Raw genomic sequence first — 15997 nt, 5'->3', positions numbered from 1 at the left:
CACAAGCAACAAAGGCCTCGATGCTCGTATGTTCGAAAGTACTAGTACAGGTGGGGCTGTAACCAATTGCACGCTCACATGCCAAGGCCATCACATTTCACCAAGCGGCAGAATGGCCGTGCAAACTCGTTTTGGACCTCCCGACGATGGTTCTTGCACGTCTCTTGGACACGAGTCTCGAGTGGGCTTCCCTTGACCTTCCCCCCTATCTACTAGATGATGTGCCCCTAAGACCTGTTGATATGAGAGTGGGGTGGGGTATGCTTATCGTTCTTTGTGACCCGTGTGGATCGAGGAAAGAACAATCGCAACCTGTGCGCATATAGTCATACGAGTTGATATTCTACGTGTGGGATGCGAAATGAGAATCCATAATTTTATAGTTTTGGTTAATCGATCGTTTGTATTAAACTTTTGACCGACGTGTTCATCCGTATTGGTTATGTAAAACTGATTTAATGGATCAATGAGTCGTCGAGCAAGTAACCATGTGCTGGGCCTATGGGCTCGTCGGACGTTGTAGGACGTAGAACATATGACCAGGTTAGGGAATGCATCTGGACTGACACGAAGAGTTGTGGAGCCTTGGCCCAAGGGAGCTCGAACCCGGGTCTGGTTCAATTACCCAATCCCGAACTCGGAGAGACGACAAATGCCGTGCACCAGGGTCCGCCCCCCCTTCTGAGGACAAACAATCAGCTGAAACTCAACATACGGGCTCGAGCGTCACCCTTTTTTGCTCACGTGTGGATCCACACCAGGTCGAGCCCCTAATGACAGTGTGCTGTATAAGAATACCGGCGGGTGCCCGTAAATGGAGCCCCGCTTTTTTGTGCCTCTCTCTCTTTCTCTCTCTCCTCCTTGCTCGTCGTCTCTCGTTTGAGTTGAGCTTGAAAGAACAAGATGATGGCTTTACCGCGTTCGGCGACCAAGGCGCTTGGACGGTGGCCCTGGAGACACCATACACATGGACTAGTGGATACTCGAGAGGGCAAGGACAAGGGCAAGGATCCCCTCAAGTCTGGATTTGGTCTTCCTACGAGTGAGCTTAAAGGAGCTGAATCGGAGCCCATCGAGGTGAGTTATGCGCATCATTCATTGACTTGGGAGGGGTTTAGCTCATCTATGGTCATATACAGTATGATGCGACTGCCCCGATCGTTCGCACCCCGTCCAAGCTCGTCAAGAAACGTGGGCTGGGCACGAGCGAAAAAGAGCCGGTCGCGAAGGAGAATGATGACGAGGACGGGGCTCCACAGTCGAGACCAGATACTCCCTCTGTGGATTCAACCACGGCCGAGCATGTCATCGTACCTGCCCATCAGTCCATACCTCCCACTCCCACTCCCAAACCCAACGTACTCGTCAAGAAGAACTCGCTCTCCAAGCGCGCGGCGTCAAAGCCTGTTTCCGCCGAGACCCCCGAGGCCGAAGAATATGACATGCCCAAAGAGGTTGAAATACAAGTTCCAACTCCAGTCGCCGAGTCGCCCAGCGTTGAGAAATCGATTGGCGATGAGCAGCAGCAGGAGCAAACGCCCCATACAGCTGATCCCAGCGCGGATGAACATGCCACCCCAGTAGAAGTTGTTGTCCCTGATACCCCAGCCGCACCCTTGTCGGGTCCTGAGCGAACGCCATCGCCTTCGTCATCTCATACTCATCCGTTCCCTTTGCGCGGGGTAACGCCCCCCAATGGCACTCGATTCTTTGAAGGCACCGATGGGTCCCTGGAGCCGACTGAAACTCGTACGACTGTCTTGACGGCCCCGGTGGCCCGTCCGGCTCGGCCTCAACGGAGAATCTCCTTGCGGTCGTTTGGGTTCTTTTACGGCAAGGATAGTCGGCCTGCGCACGCGTTCCCGGCCTACGTGCCTCCTACTGAACGTGTCTTGTATGAAGAAGAAGATGCCGAGACGGGCTCTATTGCGCCCAGTCAACGAACGACACCGGGTCACAGGCGAAACCATAGTCGGATTCCGATTGGCCTTTTGACTTCTCGTAAACCTGCACTGCCCAAGGTCACCAAGGGTGATCGCCGAGCTATGGAATCGGCAATGAGCCTACGTACTTTGATTATCGGACCAGCGGCGCTCGATGTAAAGGAAAAGAACAGGGGGAACGAGCCCAAGTCGACTTCAGCGACTACAGCTTTGCGCAAGGTCAACCAGCAATTATTAGAGCCAGAAGAGGCAAATCGAGTTATCGCTGCGCTTAGAGAGCTTCCTCCGCCAGACTTGCCCCCAACGGCGGCCCAAACTGTTGAAAGCGTTCGTAAGAAGAAAGGATGGGCGTTTGGACGAGGGGGCACGAGCCGCGAGGAGGAGAGGCAAGAACACAAAGAGAGCACAGGGACGGTTGCTATGCCTATTCATGGCTGCTGCCTTGATATTACCGACGAAGAGGCAGACGAGAAGCATTTCTCGAAGCTCACTGGATCGGCCTTTGCAGGATCCACGGCTGGCACCGAGGAGGCCAATGCAAACACAGGGTCGGCGGACTTGTCGTCATTAATCCCCATGCTCAAGAACCTGCGACTAGTTAATCTTCATGCATCCCCTGATCTATCTTCGGTCAATGCTGCATCACTCAGTGCACATATGAGCACCCCTGATCTTGGCTTTGGTCAGGCTGCCGACAAGGACGGGCCGCTGGCTGGTAGCGTGCCGACCCCTGGTAGTCTAGTCGACGGTATGGAAAAGGTCGGACAAACCTTGATGAGCCTTGGATTTGCCACCACACAGGCCGTTTTACCATCTCATGTCGGCATACATCCCCCAAAAGATCGTATGAGCGTGCTCACTTGTAAGTACCCTCAAATCTGCTCGATCGGACCATGGTCAAATTGATGTTCATCCTAGACTGGTGGGGTTATGAAGTCGTATTTCCACCGCCAACAATTCGGTACCTCAGTCATGTAAACTCGATCTCGAGCGCGCTGCTCAACTTTTTGACTGCTTTTGCGCTTTTCTCCAACGGTGTACGTGAAATGCTACCGTTCATCCGGTATATTGCCCAGTTTATCGACTTTGAATGGAACGCTATCAAAGCGCAAGACAAGGGACGCGGTGTGGTCTGCGCGGCAACATGGTAAGTATACTTGTCCAATCCGATTTTTTAAGCTTGTACTGATGGACAAATCTGTGCTTCTCGCATGTACATTTCATCTCTCCTGTCTTGGGTATATGCATCGCCCACCAATCTCCGGGCCCACGTTTGCCGGGTTGGTGTGGAATGTCTGCAGGGTGATGCCAGCTGCCCTAGTGCCACGCCCGTGGGATTTTGTCGATCCTCCTATGAGTAATAAGGCTGCACCCGCCATCATCTCGGGACCCCCTATGCACGTACAACCCACGATACATGCGACATCGGTGGGATTGACGGTGCCACAAGTTTCTACGACAGTAATTACGGAACCGGTCGAAGAGGCCGGAGAAACCGATGTAGGGGCTATTTCTGATGCGGAGATGCGGACCAATAAACCTTCAAGTATACACGATAACCAGCACGAGCGCGCGGTGGATGAGCAGCAGGGGCAGCAAGGGTCCGGGTTACAAGATGCCTCCAATATCCCGGACAATAAGACCACCGCGGTTCCGGAACCTATAGAAGAAATAGATACCACGAAAGATGAATGAACATTTTCACGAGTTTCATGATCCCTCCTCCCCTTCCTTTTCGTTCTTTTTGATTCCTAGCTTTTTTGGACTTATGATTGATTATGTTGTACGGTTTTCTATTGTTGTTTATCATTTAATGAAGTCAGACTTATGTGTCATGAATACTATCCGCATGTTAGCCATCCATTCCTCCGCGATCTGCTTATGTGGATGAGCGGCAAATCGTGCGAATCCGAGTAAGAGATCTAGGAGCCTAGGAATGTCATCCAAGTATAGAACCAAAATTGGTAACCCTCACGTGATGCTAATAACCGGAAGGACTTACGGAATCAAATCAACCTCAAGGACTGACTGCATTTTCCTCACATCTGTTGATATCTTGTATATACGCCTGGTTCCACCATGTCTTTGAAAGCGGTGAGCAGAGATAACGTATCGCATGTGTGGATTGCCTACTTATACTCCCGATCAAACTTCCTCCGGATCTAGACTGTCAAATGTGCGAGATTCAGCTCATGATTTGGTACACTCCCATTCACTAAATATTCGGCTTGGTGTTTAGCTGTGCTATCTGGTGATACTCTTATACTACGTGCGAATCCTACCAATGACCAGCCTCCAAAAGAACGGTGAGTTGACGTGTCTTTTGGGCACGTGCGCTTGTGTGATCCAAGAATTAAACACTTTCTATTATCTTTAGTATTTTCCATCTCGCTGAGATATCCGCTCCGCGCATAGGCTCAGCTTCCAAGGAGGATGAAGTAAGTACTCGCATAAAACTATGGGATACCGTACTAAATGCACGCGTCCTAGCCTTGGGCGTTCGAATGTCGGGAGTTTCTCCGTCAGTTCGCTGTCGGAAAGCCGATTACGTTTACCAAGACCCATTCCTTGCCACCCAAGGACGGCATAGAATCGGATTTTGGTCACGCAGAGATCGGCGGAAAAGACGTCGCTACCGAAGTACTCCGGGCCGGGTTCGCACGCTGCAAGGAGCTCAAACGTGAGCCGACTGAGGACGACAACCGGCGCAAGGACATCGAAGCCGAGGCCCGTAACAGCATGGTTGGGATGTGGAATCCCCAAGGCCCGAAGGCAAGTAAACTTACGCGCGAACGTGCGGTACTTGGGTTTGGGGTTAGAACTCAGGAACGAATGATTTTACACAGGATCACAACGTCCAGTACTCTATGCCGACCGACTCTGCGGCTTTTGTCAAGTATGATTTACATTTTATCAAAATGTCCCCTCTGTGCCTGATCTAGATTCTACCCGCAGTGAGTGGAAGGGCAAGAACATTGACGGTGAGCCGGCGGCGCTCCAGCCTGTTTAGTGGAGAAGCGCTAACCTGAAGGGATAGCTATCGTGGAGCAAGTACGCGATGGAAGCACTCTACGTGTGCGTCTTTTAATGCCGGAGGACCAACATCAATTTGCAAACATTTCGCTGGCGGGCGTTCGCTGTCCGAGGGCAGGAGGTCGGGATGGCGAGACTGCCGAAGAATTTGGAGAAGAGGTTCGTTGGTTTTTCACAGACTCCGTGGTATTGTTATGAATTACGCGCATACATTACCTGCTATAGGCCAAATACTTTACCGAGTCGGTGAGATCACGTCGTTTTGTACGCAATTGCTATGACCGTGTTATGACGCCTATGTTTCTAGCGTCTCTTGCAACGCGTGGTCCGAGTTCAAATTCTGTCTCTCCCGGCCCCCACGTCCACACCTTTTGCTTCGACATCAAGCAATGCACCTGCTCCTACGGCTAGCATTTTCATAGGTGCGATCATATGTCGATCACTCTGGCCTAACTTTGGCGTTTTGACGTAAGCACATTTAGGTAATGTTTTGCATCCCAACGGTAACATTGCCGAGTTCCTATTGGCTGCTGGATTGGCCCGTGTGATCGACTGGCACGCTGGCATGCTCGCTGCAAATGGGGTTATGGAGAGGCTTCGTGGGGCAGAAAAGTATATCGTTCCCTGGGTACGGCATGTTTGGGAGCTAACAAGCAACAATTGCTAGGTCCGCAAAGGAAAAGAAGCTAAAGCTCTATTCGAAGATCGTGACCCCGGCAACGGCCTCGGCTGGGCCCACACCCGTAATTCATCGTGGACCGGTAGATGCAACAGTCATTCGGTGCGTTACTCCTGCAGACCCAGGGGCATAGTAACCATGATATATGCGTTTCCCGCATTCGAACAGAGTCTGGAGCGGCGATCAGGTGTCTATCGTGGACAAAGAAGGCCGGGAACGACGCGTACAGTTAAGCTCCGTTCGCGCGCCCAAGTAAGTAAATTAGACTGCGCTTTGATGACTAGGGTGATCGTAGCATGACCAATTCAACACAGGGCGTCCGAGCCTAAGCAAGCGTACTATGCAAACGAAGCTCGCGAGGTAACGACATTAATCACTTTCTATAAGACTATTCTTTCGCGTGCTTATCTGCTTGATTTTACCGTCTAATCAATAGTTCCTGAGAAAGAAGCTTATCGGAAAACATGTCAAAGTAAACATTGATTTTGTCCGGCCCAAAGAAGGTGATTTCGAAGAACGTGATGCGGTAAGTTCATACTTTTTAAATAATTATTTTTGCCTTGCAAACCATAACCCTTACCAGGTAACCATTCGTTATGGGAACGCACAGGCGTAAGTATGATGTACAGCTCGATAAGGAGCAAATTGGATTTAAGCCAACGCAATAGGAATATCGCAGAGCAGTTAATTGAGAAGGGGCTGGCCACTGCACTCCGGCATCGGCGTGATGATGAATCGAGGTCTAGCGAATACGATAAACTGATGGCTGCAGAACAAAAGTAAGCATGTTCTTAATTTCGGCGCCATTGCCGTGTGTGCTAATCTGTGTGCCAAATCAGCGCTCTCACGGAGGCGCGCGGGATTCACTCCGGCAAAGACGTGCCCATGCCTCGGATCATCAATGCCTCTGAGGTCAGCATGTATGCGCCATTTGTTTCAGATCACAAGGTTTAACGAACCTATTATTATTATTCAGACAAGCACCAAGGCTTCGAGCTGGCTCTCTTCGCTCAAACGCCAAGGACGCGTACCTGCAGTTGTGGATTACGTTGCCTCGGGCTCGCGCTTCAAAATCCTTGTCCCCAAGGAAAATATTTCCCTCACGTTGGTGTTGAGTGGTATTCGTGCTCCACGCACCGCAAGGAACCCCTCAGAAAAAAACGAGCCATACGGACTCGAATCATTAGAATTTGCTACTCGTCGGTATATGCAACGTGATGTGGAGGTTGACTTCGAGGCAACAGATAAAACAGGGGGATTCATCGGGGCACTTTATTTGAATAAAATAGAAAATGCAGCTGTGACGCTGGTTCGGGAAGGTTTGTTGCGTCTTTTCATTTGTCTGCTGCTGCGGGAGGACTCGGGGGCGATCGTCGTTGAAGATCGCCCATAGTCCTGCGTTGAAGTACCCACCGTAGATTGTTGACTGATGATTATGAAAATAGGTCTTGCAACCGTCCACGATTATTCTGCCGAATCTTTGTCCTGGTCACGGCAACTCTATGATGCCGAAGCAGATGCCAAAGCCAACAAACGCAATGTATGCTCCGAATCAACATCGCATCACGCTTGAGGTGATTGAGCTGACGTCTATATTCTAGATATGGCATGACTTCGATGCCAGTCTAGAGCAGACAGTTACGGAGAAACCCGATAACGGCTCGACCCCTCTCAAACCCGAATACCTGGACGTCATCATCTCCGATATTCGCACAACGCCATCATTTGCTTTCTCTATTCAGGTTCTCAATGAAAGTAAGTAGCCTGTGAAGCGCGTGGTCGACCTTGTCGCGCATCTATTCCTTCGCTGCGCGCCCATGTCGACATTTACATCCTTTGGCACTGACTGCGCAATCTGGTGACAGATACTGCTCAATTAGAAAGAATGATGAAAGATTTTGCCCTGCATTACCGAAACGCGCCTGCAGTGTCAAGCTTTGCCCCAAAGGCAGGTGAACTGGTAGCTGTAAGTGTTCTAGCGCATTTTATGAATTTCGATATCGGGTGTGACACTGTCACGCAATCAGGCAAAGTTCTCGGGTGATGGTCAATGGTATCGTGCCAAAGTCAAGCGTTCTTCAGCTGCCAAGAAGGAGGTCGAGCTCACATTTGTGTGAGTATTTTTTCCCTATCGAGTTGATACGTATGGAGACAATTGTGAAAACACGATATAGCGATTACGGAAATCAAGAAACAGCGCCCTTTTCGAATACTCGCCCATTGGATCCCCGTTTCAAAACGCTATCTCCCCAGGCGCAGGACGCCCGCCTCAGCTTTGTCAAGCTTGCTGGCCCCGATACTGAGTACGCTGAGGATGCGATAGGGCGTTTCCGATCTCTTGCAGAGGTAAGCTTTTATGCTCGGACCTTGATCTTTCCCCCGCCGGGTTCTAACCTCGATTGGGCTACTAGGGTCGTAAGCTTGTAGCTAATGTTGACCATAAGGACGGGCATATTCTCCATTTGAGGTTGATTGATCCACAAGACCCGCATAGCGCTAATGATCCCCACGCATCGATAAACACCGAATTAGTCCGAGATGGTAGACTTCTCACATAAGAATCATTATATTACCGGCTCCGCTAACGTGATCTCCCGGTGTTTAGGACTGGCCATGATCGACAAGAAGGAACGGTACCTGGCGTCATATCCAGGCGTGGTCAACGCGTTGAAGGACGCGACTTTGAGTGCCAAACGAGAGCGTTTGGGGATGTATGAATTGGGTTTGTATCTGCTATCCTACATCTCAAGTTCAAATGTGATTGACCGGTACCATTGGATAGGTGACATTGGCGATGATGACGAATGAGAGTATGCCCGTTGTTATGTGCTTGGTCCTCCCCCGCATTCGTCGGCTGCCCACGTGCTGTACTCCGTCAAATTATCTTATGCATTTTGTCGATCATGTCACATGTGACTGATATCCTCGTTCACTGGCTCACGGGACGACTGGCTTGATTCAAATTTGACCTGAGTCTTATCGTTCCTGGCTGAGAAAAGGGCCTAGCCAGCCACATGGTTTTGCTGATTCGAGCGAAAACGGGTCTTCTGAGACCCGACAACATGGCAATACGGCCACGAGATCTCCACACGCTTATGCGCGACAGGGCCCGCATAACTCGAGTAAACAACTTTGGGTAGCCTTCGTACCGGCCCCGCAATAGCCTGATCGTTGGATCCTAACTTTGAGTTGTACCTCACCACATGATAAAGAGGCCAGTTTAGTCGAGAAGTCCCTCAATTCACCGTGTACCTACGGCCTCTCAACTAGACTTCAGACTCACATGGCCCACCAGGTATGTCGTGCGCATCTTTAATCGACCAGCTTGGAGTACCATTGCTCACCATTAGCTCCTCTATTCAATGGACGTTCAGGGATTCCTTCAAGTAAGCTTTCAGTCCAAATTAATACCAAGCTAGTTGCTTACGATCCTCCACAGGACAGACGCCCTTATCCACCAGACACTGGGCTGGGCTATTCAACATCCTGGCCATCCTATGAAACGACATCCTTGCTCCCAAGCGGGTCAGACTCTACTAATCTCGCGTTACCCGGGTCGTCATCGACCTTTCAACTCTACCCATCTTCATTTGAGCCCTCGTTTCAGCTTCCGGATACCACCTATCCCACGCCTCCCCCTACTGGTGCTGTAGGCTTCGAACCAAACTTTCAACAGGAGTTTTTCGGGCCGCCCCCTCCGGCTGATGTCCACAGTCCTTTCATGATGGACGCCCCGAAACCCCGACCTATACATGCCCCTACGGGCGTGCGAAACAACACCCTTGCGATCCGATCCCGCCAGTCTCAACCCCACTTACGAACGCAACTATCTATCCCCTCGCCCTTTCCCGCATATAGGTCTATTCAGTCTTTTCCTGTGAATATCCCTCATAGTAGGCAATCTTCGTCAAGCTCCCCCACGGATGATGTCCCTCCGTCCATCCGCCGCCACAGTGCCGATAGGGTTAGCAAGCCGACGCCAAATCTTTCTGAAGTGATCGTACCTACCGAAGAAGAATCAACCGCTTTCATCAGTAAATTATATCAGTATGTGTACTGAATCTGACCCCCGAGCCTAGTAATTGATCGTTTGATCCTTTCCGCAGCATCTTGTCTCGGCCCGAGTACTCCAAATACCTAGCGTGGAACGAGTCTGGAGATGCGTTCCTCTTAATGAATGCTACCGAGTTCGCCCAGCAAGTGCTCCCCAGATTTTTCAGACACAGGTAAGTTCATGCTAAAAACATCCGAGCGCAGCACTCAAATGCCTTGACAGCAACATTAGTTCTTTCGTTCGACAGCTCCGGCTCTATGGCTTTACACGAGTATCAACTATTAGGCTGTTGCAGCTAGCAGATCAGTCAGATCACCCGGCGGCCGCCGATCTTGTCGCTCAGGCCAATGCAAGTCCGTCTTTCCAGTCAGCGTCAGGCTTTGCCCGTGTGTATTTCCTCATTCAATCGATCCGCCTAGTTGCTCACTGTATGCTTAGATCCTTTGTTCCTGCGCGGAGGAAAAAACCTTTTGGGACAACTGAAGCCTCGGAGCTCTCGCAAGGCCAAGCGGGCCGCGTCCACCCCCAAAAAGGAGGAAGGGACAGATGAGTTGCCTTCGCTAGCCGGCCCTTCGGACTCCTAAACCAGCAAACTTTATTTCACGCTGGGACACTCGGTACTTTTTCGTCGCGCTCGCCATTTTAATTGGGCCATCAGACTTTGATATTCGTACTTGACGTGCGCATACTTGTTACTTCTACACGAGATTCCCTGTTATCTTATATATCCATATGTTTTTATGTTCGCCATCGCTCTTTTTTTTCTCTCTTCATGTGTTGGTTGTGCTATTGGACGGTCCTGTAATCTTATGTATCATGATGATCAAATCATTGCCCTCTGAAATTATATTTTGTTCGGATACCCGGCAATCATTAGCCCGAGACGGATATAATAAAACAAGGCGTTGCAACCCCACACGCAGTACCCCACTCGTGCTTGTCACTATACACTATTCATTATGAAGGCAATCGTTATCGACCATTACGCCCACCCGTCCAAACAGCCTGTGTATGTCAATAATATTATTGTGTGTCATTGTCTAAGATGTTGTCTAAAAGGACCAATCAAGCGTCGGAACCCAAGCCCGCTGCTGACGAGGTTTTGGTCGAGGTTCACTCTGCGTGCGCCATAGTTCATCCAAGCACAAGCGAACGCTCACTGATTCATATGAGATTGCATAGCGCGTTGAACTTTTTTGATATATTACAAGCGCAAGGGAAATATCAGAGTACGTGCCAACTATATCCCGAAACATCCCCGCCGCAATAACCAAATTCTGAAATATAGACCAACCCCCCTTCCCTTTTGTCCTGGGGGCTGAGTTCGCTGGGACTATAGCCGCGTCTTCTCCTATACCCAAGGGATGTCCGTTCAAAAGAGGCGACAGGGTTTTTGGTAGTGGCCAAGTTCGTAGTGACCTGTGTGTGATAAAATCATTCACCTCACCATCTTGATAGGGAGCATATGCGGAACGAGTTGCTGCCAAATGGCAGAACTTACATCCCATCCCAAATGGATTCTCGTTTGAACAAGCGGCTGGATTGTTTGTAACTTGGCCAACTAGGTGTGTTATTATTGGAGATTCATCTCAACACTTCTCATCTCGTCTCAGCTATGAAGCATTGGTGGGGCGAGCACAACTTCAACCAGGTAAGTTTAGAAGTTTACGTACTTTGGCAATGTTCCAAAATCTAATATCAATTAATAGGCGAATGGTGCTTAGGTGGGATATTTTAATTCATCAATAACATCGGACCTGACCCGATTTCCAAATTGTTTAGTACACGCCGCCGCTGGCGGAGTTGGTCTCGCTGCTGTACAAATTGCCAAAGGTAAGGATATATGTCACACGTACCACTTGTTGATTCGTTCACACCCTTTGTAGCGTTGGGTGCCAAAGTAATTGCGACCGCTGGTACTCAAGACAAACTCAAAGTCTGCAAGACGTTTGGTGGGGCAGACGAAGTATTGGATTACACAAAGTCAGGGTGGCAAAAAGAGGTTCTGAAATTGACAAATGGGAAAGGCGTTGGTAAGTATATGGTCCGAACAGCCCTGACCGAATGACTATAACGGACCTTTGTACTTAGATGTCATCTATGACCCGGTTGGACTGATTAAAGATTCGCTCAAGTGCATTGCTTGGAAGGTGCCGTAAAGATTGCTGCCTTCGATTCCAGTATAAGCGTCTTCTAATCTGTTGGATTCTAGGGGCGCGCGTTGGTCGTTGGCTTCGCGGCCGGAGAAATAGAGAAAGTAAGCCTATACTACTACATGGGTGAAACCAAATGATACTCAGTGCCGAAAAAACGGCATAGCTTCCTCTTAATTTGGTACTACTTAAAAACATTAGTATTGTTGGTGTGCATTGGGGTGCATATATGAGTAAGCATTCCATTTACTATTGCGTACCAATATGAGACTCATGCGGTCATAGAAAATGATGTTGGCCACGTTCCGTCCGTTTGGAAAGCCCTATTCGAGTAAGTACATCCTGTGATCTTATTGAGATACACTATCCTAGATCTGCACGTTCTCAGGCTATTTGAAAGCGGGAAGGTTAAACCAGTGGTGTTCTCCGAAGTCTACCAGTGCGTCATTCATTTCACAATTCATACGAATAATGATTTTGATTCTATACGAAACGTAGGGGTTTGGAACAAGTGTCGGTTGGACTCGAGGCCTTGGAACAGCGTAAAACATGGGGGAAGGCCATTGTACAAATCAAACCCGGCCCGAAAATTGCCAAACTGTAAATCATTCTCGGATGATCTACGACATTAATTCATTTGCATTGCTCATCATCGTGGCACAAAGTCGTGTGAGAAATACAAGCAGGGGCACTTTTTAAGCCCCTATCTTTACAGTGGCACTGGATGCGTGGGAAGCATCCACGTGGCGTCTCGCTGATTCAGACGCCGCTGTTCGGCTATTTTGACAATTAATGTGATCGAAGAGAATCCTACACAACCACCACACCTTTCGGCCGTAACAAGAAAGTTTATAGATACCCGGTCGCGGTAATAGATATTGAATCTCGCCACCACATCAACTGTATCAGTAGCACGGATCTCTCTGACGAAATAGACCATGGCTTTCTCTAGAGGATTGGTAAGCACACTTTGCCACAGGCTCCAGGATGTCGGTTGTTAAACCAACTCGGCAGACATTGACAGATCTGAACGACTTTATTACCCCGTCTCAAGCCTGCATAAAGCCCGTGGAAGAAGTCAAGCCACAGCAGCAGATTGAAAACGCGGCTTCGGTATGTCGCTTAACCAGCTGTAAACCCGTCTAACCTTACCATCTTGACCCAGACGCAAATCGGAATAGACTCGGCTGGGGTATACTATGAAGAGAGTCACCAGGATTCTGGACGGAAAAAGCTACAGCAGGCACAAATTAGCTTAAATGATTGTTTGGCATGCAGGTGTGTGTAGTTTGGTTTTATGATGGGCGTATAATTCCTAATTTCGGTGAAGTGGATGCATCACCTCTGCAGAATCTGTTCTCATATCCATGCAGTCCCACGAGGAGGTTCTCAAGGTTGTGGAGTCAAATCCTTCTCCTCTACACCCGGATCACAAGAGCTTCGTTCTGTCTATAGCGCCCCAGTGCCTAGCCTCACTCGCTGCATCCATTAGCCCATCGGCAACTACTCAGCAAATTCTTCGAAGGGTCGAAGTTTTTGCATCTAGCATTCTCGGATTCTCTCATGTGTATGACACGACTTTTGCCAGACATATCGCGCTTCTAGAACATACGCGCGAGTTTTTTGAACGCAGGGATTCATCGACGTCATCGAACTTATCGGACAATAAACCCGGAGACACACGACTTCCTATGATTGCGAGTGCATGTCCTGGATGGGTGTGTTATGTGGAGAAGGCACACCCCGAAATGATCCCATTTTTATCTCGAACCAAGAGTCCCCAGCAGGTGATGGGCACCTTGGTAAAGGAATGGTTGGGTCGGCGATGGGGGAAATCGTGAGTAAGTTGCGCATTCATCCGAACGGCCGATTTGATCCAAGGGGCTTTTAGGGCAAATTCAATATACCATGTAACCGTCATGCCCTGCTACGATAAGAAGCTCGAAGCATCAAGACAGGATTTCTATAATGATATTCTATCAACAAGGGACGTAGATTGTGTATTAACAACTACGGAGCTTGAAATCCTCATGCGAGACAAGGGGTGGGATATATCTGCTCCTGTTCCGGGTGAGGATGAAACCCGAATGCCGAATGTCGAGAATGGAATTTTGCCAGAACTTGCGCAGCATCCAGGATCCTCGTCTGGCTCGTACCTTCAATCTTTGATTGATTCTGTTTCACTGAGTGCCAAGTCTCCCTCCGTCTCGACTAAAGCCATCCGAACCACGGACTATGAGGAATACACAGTGACGGATGAAGCTGACGAGAGGGTCCTATTCCGGGGTGCCAAATGCTATGGATTCCGAAATTTGCAGAACATTGTGCGGAAAGTGGGGCGGGATACCGGAGTTTCAGTAGGTCGTGGTGCGGCGGGTCGCGTAGCCACGCGAGGGCGTCGGGTAGTTGGTGCGACGGCCCGTAAAGGAAGTCAAGCCGAGGAGCCGAGGTCTTATGATTATGTGGAGGTTATGGCCTGCCCAGCGGGGTGCGTCAATGGAGGCGGACAACTACGAGGGGGTGCTCGACCTCAAACTACGGACGGCTTGATGGAGTGTCGGAGTCTGCTGCCGCGCGTGATGCTCGCTGGGGCGACAAACAACTCGTGAAAGACGTTGAAGCAATATACTGGGGAGGTGTGTGGACTCCTCCCCCATCGCCAACGGGCAAACAGCGCGCGCCAAATTTCGTACTCGCTGATAAATTGGCATCGGAGATTCTTGGGGACCTCTGCCAGCCCGTTTCAACTTTTAATCGATGGTCCGACGACATGGATGGTGAAGCAGAGTCGTTGCGACGGACTTTGTTTCGGACTAATTTTCGGCCCGTTGAAAGTGAGGTTGTCGGCTTGGCTGTCCAATGGTAGCTGCCGTTGTGTTTATCCTGTCGTTATGATAATTTTTTTCTCGAATGTGTGGGGTTCTTTTGTGTTTCGTATCATCTGGGCCGGTGAACAATCAACTCCGATGCGCCGCAATTCTCTTGGTCAAGTAGGGTATCTCGTCTCTATTTGGTTGATTGTTCTTTTGATCAAGTTTAAGCTCATCACAGTTTGTCGTACCGGCGGTAAGTCATGCGTCATTGCCGCAATCCCTGTCATATGGTCATATGGGTGGCACAATGAACGTCGCATGGCTGTTCCGGATAAAATCGGGACATACGAGTAGTATTGAAAACAGATTTAATTTGTCGCTAGTATCGAGTTGCAATGATACACCAAAAAAACTTGTGACAGCTACAGAAAGCGTACAGATGCAGACGATATTAGGCCATGCAAGAATAGATATTGTGTGTTGAGAAAACCGCAGAGAAAAAGGTAGATGGGTTGGTATCAGGGGTGGTCGGCCTATATTTATTTAGCCATTCAGTATCGTCGAGCTCCTTTGCTTGGATTCCAATTAGCCCTGCATCTGTTCACGCCATGAGACCTATATCCAGGCGAAACTCAAAGATGAAACGCGACATACCGTTCACATGGCTCGTAGTTCATTGCTGTGATTCTGGAGTGGAAATTTGAGTCAGATGGAAGGTCGGGGTAAAATGTGGGGAGAAGCATACTTCTGGATATCGGGGCCATATTCCTGCAAGGTAAAATAGTCAATTTTCGATTCTGAGTATTCACGCGAGTGTGCTCACCGTTGAGCAAGTATTGTGTGTTTTGCAATCGTCAGGGTGCTTGGAGCTCTTGTTGCATTTCGGGTCTTCACAATCTAGAGTACTCGGTTAGATACATCTTGAGCTGAATTTTCTCTCCCGAAAGGTTGCACACCATATATCGCAGAGACCCAATGGAGCACCTAGTAATGACACAATGTCAAAAATTGCCGAGTAGTGTCATGTATGTAGTACTGACATAATGGCCACAGCCACGGTGCTGAGTTCCTTCACTACCGAAGCGACCAAGAAGGGGAGTCAGTGTGTGTCGGATTGGAGGGGGGGTGGGGGGTGTAGACATACGTGATTTGGCGGCACATGTTGTGGTGGGAGGTGCAAGTGCGAGTGAGGTGTTATAATGTAGTCTCAGTGAACACAGGGGTGGGAGCGTAGCGATTCGGTAGGCACACAGGGGCTGAGGAGTAAAACCGGACTGAGGAGTTAGGCCGATTCGCAGGAGTAATTTATAGATTTGCCGCTC

At 49.4% G+C, this 15997-nt stretch overlaps 5 protein-coding genes across 5 annotated transcripts; all 5 read left to right on the top strand.

Moving 5' to 3' along the window:
* Positions 1-903: 903 nt before the first annotated feature.
* RhiXN_06417 (uncharacterized protein) lies at positions 904-3638 on the top strand (the record flags this gene model as incomplete). The annotated part of the gene is made up of 4 exons (XM_043326233.1): positions 904-1077; positions 1140-2805; positions 2862-3090; positions 3245-3638. The coding sequence occupies 4 exons, from the start codon at positions 904-906 to the stop codon at positions 3636-3638; spliced, it is 2463 nt and encodes an 820-aa protein (XP_043181665.1).
* A 384-nt stretch (positions 3639-4022) lies between these two features.
* On the top strand, positions 4023-8463 carry RhiXN_06416 (staphylococcal nuclease domain-containing protein 1; the record flags this gene model as incomplete). The annotated part of the gene is made up of 27 exons (XM_043326232.1): positions 4023-4037; positions 4110-4119; positions 4183-4249; positions 4321-4381; positions 4434-4742; positions 4790-4839; positions 4899-4924; positions 4981-5135; positions 5202-5222; positions 5284-5398; positions 5459-5588; positions 5644-5757; positions 5824-5907; positions 5970-6015; positions 6092-6181; positions 6239-6267; positions 6324-6434; positions 6495-6567; positions 6632-6974; positions 7101-7195; positions 7257-7410; positions 7521-7621; positions 7683-7768; positions 7830-8001; positions 8067-8196; positions 8261-8377; positions 8438-8463. 27 exons carry the CDS (start codon positions 4023-4025, stop codon positions 8461-8463), a joined length of 2730 nt encoding a protein of 909 aa, XP_043181664.1.
* Positions 8464-8938: 475 nt separating this feature from the next.
* Positions 8939-10293, top strand: RhiXN_06415 (HSF-type DNA-binding domain protein; the record flags this gene model as incomplete). Its single annotated transcript, XM_043326231.1, has 6 exons — positions 8939-8950; positions 9006-9041; positions 9095-9702; positions 9762-9881; positions 9932-10095; positions 10148-10293. The coding sequence occupies 6 exons, from the start codon at positions 8939-8941 to the stop codon at positions 10291-10293; spliced, it is 1086 nt and encodes a 361-aa protein (XP_043181663.1).
* Positions 10294-10668: 375 nt separating this feature from the next.
* RhiXN_06414 (Zinc-binding dehydrogenase) lies at positions 10669-12466 on the top strand (the record flags this gene model as incomplete). Its single annotated transcript, XM_043326230.1, has 14 exons — positions 10669-10718; positions 10769-10831; positions 10892-10938; positions 10998-11116; positions 11168-11360; positions 11419-11433; positions 11492-11542; positions 11596-11742; positions 11801-11859; positions 11922-11966; positions 12029-12095; positions 12148-12193; positions 12251-12301; positions 12361-12466. 14 exons carry the CDS (start codon positions 10669-10671, stop codon positions 12464-12466), a joined length of 1059 nt encoding a protein of 352 aa, XP_043181662.1.
* A 334-nt stretch (positions 12467-12800) lies between these two features.
* On the top strand, positions 12801-14471 carry RhiXN_06413 (cytosolic Fe-S cluster assembly factor NARFL-like protein; the record flags this gene model as incomplete). The annotated part of the gene is made up of 5 exons (XM_043326229.1): positions 12801-12821; positions 12877-12975; positions 13028-13140; positions 13193-13699; positions 13754-14471. 5 exons carry the CDS (start codon positions 12801-12803, stop codon positions 14469-14471), a joined length of 1458 nt encoding a protein of 485 aa, XP_043181661.1.
* Between the last annotated feature and the right edge of the window lie 1526 nt (positions 14472-15997).

This window comes from Rhizoctonia solani, chromosome 7 (genome assembly GCF_016906535.1).
Source record: "Rhizoctonia solani chromosome 7, complete sequence".
NCBI lineage: Eukaryota > Fungi > Basidiomycota > Agaricomycetes > Cantharellales > Ceratobasidiaceae > Rhizoctonia > Rhizoctonia solani.
The sequence above is the reverse complement of the archived record's forward strand: the minus strand, read 5'-3'. Positions and strand labels throughout refer to the sequence as shown.